Source organism: Formica exsecta, unplaced genomic scaffold (assembly GCF_003651465.1).
Source record: "Formica exsecta isolate Colony F162 unplaced genomic scaffold, ASM365146v1 scaffold368, whole genome shotgun sequence".
NCBI classification, from domain to species: Eukaryota; Metazoa; Arthropoda; class Insecta; order Hymenoptera; family Formicidae; genus Formica; species Formica exsecta.
In genome coordinates this window covers 52,393-57,816 of record NW_021850923.1, presented here as the reverse complement: position 1 = coordinate 57,816, position 5,424 = coordinate 52,393, and the positions used below count along the sequence as shown (strand labels likewise).

Sequence of the window (5,424 nt, the reverse complement as noted above, 5' to 3'; positions counted from 1 at the left end):
TAAGACTCACTGCGATTGATGACACAACACTCTGTCCTTTCCACTTTTTCTTTCATTTTAGGGACTTAGATTGTACTCTTATATTCCGCGCATTGTTTGTGTGAGTGTACAAGAGTGCAACTTGACAGTATAATAAGAAAATGCCAATAAAATACCATGAATTTTCATAACAAGCACAACTAATATATGTAGAGCCCGACTCGCGCGTGTGCGCAATGCAGGTATATTATTACGTTGGAAATGGAAGAATCGACATTATATATGTATATTTTGTGCCTTTTCAGGACACAATGTCCGAATATATTTTCTCCAAATCTGCCTGCAACGAAGAGTGACAGAGAAGTCGCTATATATATTAACAAGATTTCGATACACGTGAATTTTTTTTTCAACAATACTATAAACGGTACAAACCATCCTTTCAATTAACAATAAATTATATCTACAGATATGCATCAATGAATCCACGGAGATAACATGTCCTTATATTTCGTTATTGCATACTCTAATCATTTTTTATAATTTCGTTACAATCGCAAATTAATGCGTTTTTATTAATCGCCGCATAAAGATTTCTATACCGTATATTCGATGGAAATGTTTAATCCTCAAAAAAAAAAAAAAAAAAACCAGATTTTTATTTCTACAATATTAGCGCTTTACAATATTACTCTACAATTAGTCTCCCAATTTGATGGAGACTATCTTGTTTCTTTACTTCAAACGCAAAAGAAAAAGCAGCTAGCAAATTTGGGAATCGTGTTATTGCGTTGTATTGCCAAGTATATTGGTATTATCGTTTTCTTCGTTTACAACTGTTATCAATATTATATAAAGATCTAACGCGCTTCATGATGCCATAATCTGTTTCTATTGTCTTCTAACGCCTAATTAAATTTATATACTTTTCAATGCAACAAAGAGAATATCGCTTTGAATAACAAACAGAAATGAAGAGCAAATCTCGAAACAAGATTCAAGTTTAAATCTATTTAAAACGATCAGTCTAGAAATAAAATAATCTGTGTTCTGGCTGCTCGTGTTATACATATACAGGGTGAGTCATTTTAATCAACGCACGCAAATATCTCGTAAAGTAAGCAAGATGGAAAAAAATGTTTCGAGATAAGCTACAAGAATATGCAATAAAAAAGGAGGGTTCCATTTAAGAAAATATCGATCACATTGACTTGGCCTTCAAGGTCCTTCAAGTTCCTGACTCAAGGTCAAGTCCATATTTTCATCATGTGTCCCCCTCTGAACCCTACAACTTTTGTATAAAATATTTTTTTCCATCTTGCTTACTTTACGAGATATTTGCGTGCGTTGATTAAGATGACTCACCCTGTATATGATTTATAAAAACATTCATTGGATTCACAATCTTGCAAGACCAAACTTTTCGTTTTCTTTTTTTCAAAGAATAAATAATGCTACGTAAAAAAGGGTCGTTGATGATAACGATTATTCCGAATTTTAAAGCAAACTTATTCGAGTTTAAAAAATCTCAACAGGTACATTCTTAATATAGAGAGACAACCTTCTACACATACAGTGTATTATAAAGAATATTACAAAATTGATAACATGATCGTAATCTTGCCTACTTATTGACAAAGTACATATAAGATATACTCCCCCTTAGGAACATGGATTGTTATATTATTAACAATTATTTTCGATTATTCCGCAAAGTTAAGTATGTTAGATAAAGCTTATTAAATTCGTATTAAATCTTACAGAATTAAATAATCGCGTAGTAGTAAAACGATCTTGGCTTATAGACGGAGATAAGAATATATATTACACAGTCATTATATAGCTATAATAACTAAGTCCGTAAAATAGAAAACGGGGGAGGTCCGGTCTGTCTCATCATCATTGCAAAACTACTTAGTCCCTCATCGCTCGGTTGCTGATCGTTCTGATTGTTTTGCGATATATTTAAATGCTTGCTCCGACCGCTATTATGACTTTGCAAATGTTTTTTCAAATGGTCTTTTCTATAGAAAGCTTTGCCGCACTCTGTACAAATTTGATTCTTGCTACCTGAGTGAGTGATCATGTGACGCGCCAAGTGTTCGTTACGTTTAAATGCTTTACAACACATGTTACATTGATAAGGCCTATCCTTATTATGACCTTGCTTGTGACGATCCAAGTGCTCCTTCCGTTTTAAGCTTGCCCCACAAATATCACAGATATGTGGTCTCTGTTTATGATCTTCGAGATGTTCGTGGAGCGCTTCTCGATCTTCAAATCTGTATGCGCACTCGGGGCAATGGTAAATCAACATACCTTGCAAGCAAAAGAATTATATGTTACACGAGATAGATTGTCCATAATAAGAACATAAAGGTTATTTCTTTTGTTTTCGACAAATATTCCGCCACACGTTGTTATAAAAGATATCGACAAAATTGCCTTAATATAAGATATAACATAACTCACCATTAATATGCTGTGGTTCAATCTCAAATTCAATTTTTGGTCTTACTGCTTGACAGCTATGCGAATTATTACTATTGTCCTCGTATTTAGTTACGTATGGTAAACCTAACGTACTCGAACAACGCGCCAAGTATTCAGAAGTAAGCCTAAAATCAATCTGTAAAGGATCCGTCATGGTCGCAGCATCGACTTTCTGCACAGTTTGTGTGCCGGATGACTGCTGCGAGATTTGTGGACAGAGCTCTTTCGTACCGCACAAGTTGTTCTCATTTCTATTTTCATCAGTCTGTTGGAAATGCTGCGGCGGATGACCAGCGTATGTATATCCAGTCATGTTGGGTCGAGTAGTATGCTGATGGGCATGAGTGTTGGGTGAATATTTTACGTTACGTGAATCGTAAGCCATGATATTATGTAAACAGCCGTTGCAGAGAGGCCTTGATATATCCGCTACACAATTTTAATTCCAATCGCAATGACACGTACGATGTCTGTGTTGTCTGTAATATCTACAACATCCGCAGCGTCGCCTTAAAAAAAAAAAGTAAAAAGAGAAAAGAGTTAAAAGAACTGTCTCACTATAATGATATACGTGAATACCAATGGAAAAAAATGCGCCTTACTGTATGACGAATATCATTGTAGAAGTGATCGCTGCATTCTGCTTCGTCGTTTTTATCACGCTCATCTCGTCGCTTCTCAGACGAAACAAATGTATCGGCATCGCCGATCAAATCGTTAGCGAGAGTAAACTTCGATCGGACAATGTTTCTTATCTACGATTACGCTTTATGCGGGATAGAAATTACGCTGATGCATCTGCGAAATCTGCGATTATTTTGCGAAATGAGTGATACGAGTAAACAGCCACCGATTATGGCCAATACAATGAGAGAACAGTTTCAATTTCAAATTCCTTTACTCTCTCACCTTCATTTCATATCAATCGTGCGATATGTATGTATGGACCAAATGCTGCGAGTTTATCCGTTTGTATCAGTGCCGGCCATCTTTACGCATCAGCTGCGTTGCACAGTGTCGCAGCTGCGCGAGGGGATAGGGGACTAAAGCGCGCAAACGAGACTGCGCTGCTACCGTAGAGATGGAAAAGAACGTGTTTTTTCTTTAATAAAAGAAAATTCTTTTTTTATCATTTTTTTTTTAAATAGAATATTATTTTTCTCCATTTTTTGTTAATATCGTGTATTGACAAATCTTGCGATTACTAGCGAAAGATAAGCGACCGATTTAATTAGAGGAAAGATGTTAACATTGATGACATACCGATTTTTGTTCTTGACGTTTCAATTCCTCCACTTGAAAGTTTGAAATAAAAATTTAGATCGTGGGTATTCCGGATATGGGTATACCGGAGATTCTTCTCCCTATTACATTATATTTGTTTTATTTTTTGTAGTATTTGTTTCCAATTCTTCTTTTTGAAAAAAATAGTCTTTTTTTTTTTAAGCGAATGGAAACTGGCGTCTGAGAATTTGATTTTGAAAATCAAAATATATTCATTGAAGAGTAGTATAGATGAAATACGATAAAAAAATCACGGGAGGAATAATAAAAGCAGAAATATTGTCAAAGAAAATATATATTCTCCGTTTTATTATCACTATTTAAATTATATACAACTCCGATACAAGTCGATTTACCTTATAAACGAATAACGAATGTACAAACGATAATTTCTTATGAGTAAATCAACGAATCGAGTTTATATCGTCTGGTAAAAGTGTGCAGCGCACGCACACACACCACACACACACACACACACACACACACACACACACACACACACACACACACACACACACACACACACACACACACACACACACACACACACACACACACACACACACGCACACACACACACACACACACACACACACACACACAACTTATTAATTGCTATCAAATTAGAATATATCGCGGTTCAAGAGACCTATGTCGCTTTTTGAGATACTTTCTCTCTCTATTGTATCCTCTTTTATTTTATTTTGTTATTATTTTTAATTGTTGCGCTCTTAAAAAAGAGAGAAATGTGCATTTTGTCGCGCTCTTGTTAATAATATTCTAATTTTTTTGCTTCCTTTTTTGAATCACGCTCGATTTTACACCAGCTATGATCTAAATTTCTTGATCAAACCTGTTTCGATTCCGTTATGCATAGCCAAAGATAAGCGTGTAGGATGCATGTACAGGGAAATAATTAAATATTATTAAAATTATTTAATGAATATATATCTATACATGTATATCTATACATCTTTACGTATATAGCCGGAAAAACTGCAGTAGGCTCTCTAAATTTACATACTCATAGATTCTGATAATACTTTTACGAATTATTGCTTACTGTACTCGATTTGCCCGTCGGTAGGGAGGACGGATTTCCTCTCGCGGATACTTTGGCTAAAGAGTTTTCCATCCTGCTAATCAATTTCTGAAAGGTATTCCTCTTGGCCGCGCCATTTCCTTCGGAGGAATCCTCGATCTCCTCGCACTCGTTCGCGCCGCTTCGTCTATTTGTCTCGACGGAATCGCTTGCTCGCGACTTTCTGTTGACAGTAAACCGATTCCACGATCTTTTATCGGAGTTGATGGTCGATTTCGTCGCGTCCTCGTTCGCGTCCCTTTTCCCGCTAATGTCTCTTTGTCGCGCCGTGAAATCCACCCATAGCGCTATATCATCGTACAATATTTCGTTTCGCTGATCCGCGGTATCGTGAATGCATAGATCGCTCCTCGGTGACTGGTAATGCTCGATGTCTTCCCGGAAAGGATCGTTGTTCGCCTCCAGTCCCATGTTAGCGTTACCCGTAATCTCCTTCCTTACCGTAGTTTTCACACCCGACTCCTGCATCGACCGTAGGCTCGTTTGCTATCAAAAGAAAATTTCAATCAAGTGTCGATCAATTAAGGAACTGCCGATTAACATACATACATACATATATATATATA

The 5,424-nt window shown here is 36.3% G+C and overlaps 2 protein-coding genes across 8 annotated transcripts in view; both read right to left on the bottom strand.

Moving 5' to 3' along the window:
* Positions 1 to 1,399: 1,399 nt before the first annotated feature.
* Positions 1,400 to 3,493, bottom strand: LOC115239237 (zinc finger protein 880-like). 2 transcript variants are annotated; one of them, XM_029813651.1, is made up of 4 exons: positions 3,382 to 3,493; positions 3,075 to 3,279; positions 2,452 to 2,981; positions 1,400 to 2,298 (listed from the first exon to the last, which is right to left on the bottom strand). In XM_029813651.1, the coding sequence occupies exons 3-4, from the start codon at positions 2,855 to 2,857 to the stop codon at positions 1,832 to 1,834; spliced, it is 873 nt and encodes a 290-aa protein (XP_029669511.1). In that variant the 5' UTR covers positions 2,858 to 2,981; positions 3,075 to 3,279; positions 3,382 to 3,493; the 3' UTR covers positions 1,400 to 1,831. The 2 variants fall into 2 exon arrangements, with proteins under 2 accessions (XP_029669511.1, XP_029669512.1); XM_029813652.1 differs by having other exon boundaries at positions 3,075 to 3,270; positions 3,382 to 3,484.
* An 868-nt stretch (positions 3,494 to 4,361) lies between these two features.
* Positions 4,362 to 5,424, bottom strand: part of LOC115239235 — a 4,653-nt gene continuing 3,590 nt past the window's right edge. For all 6 annotated transcript variants that reach the window (XM_029813644.1, XM_029813649.1, XM_029813646.1 and 3 more), the window contains one exon: positions 4,362 to 5,344. In XM_029813644.1, the coding sequence (XP_029669504.1) occupies positions 4,802 to 5,344 (543 nt within the window). In that variant the 3' untranslated portion in view covers positions 4,362 to 4,801. The remainder of the gene's footprint in view (positions 5,345 to 5,424) is intronic.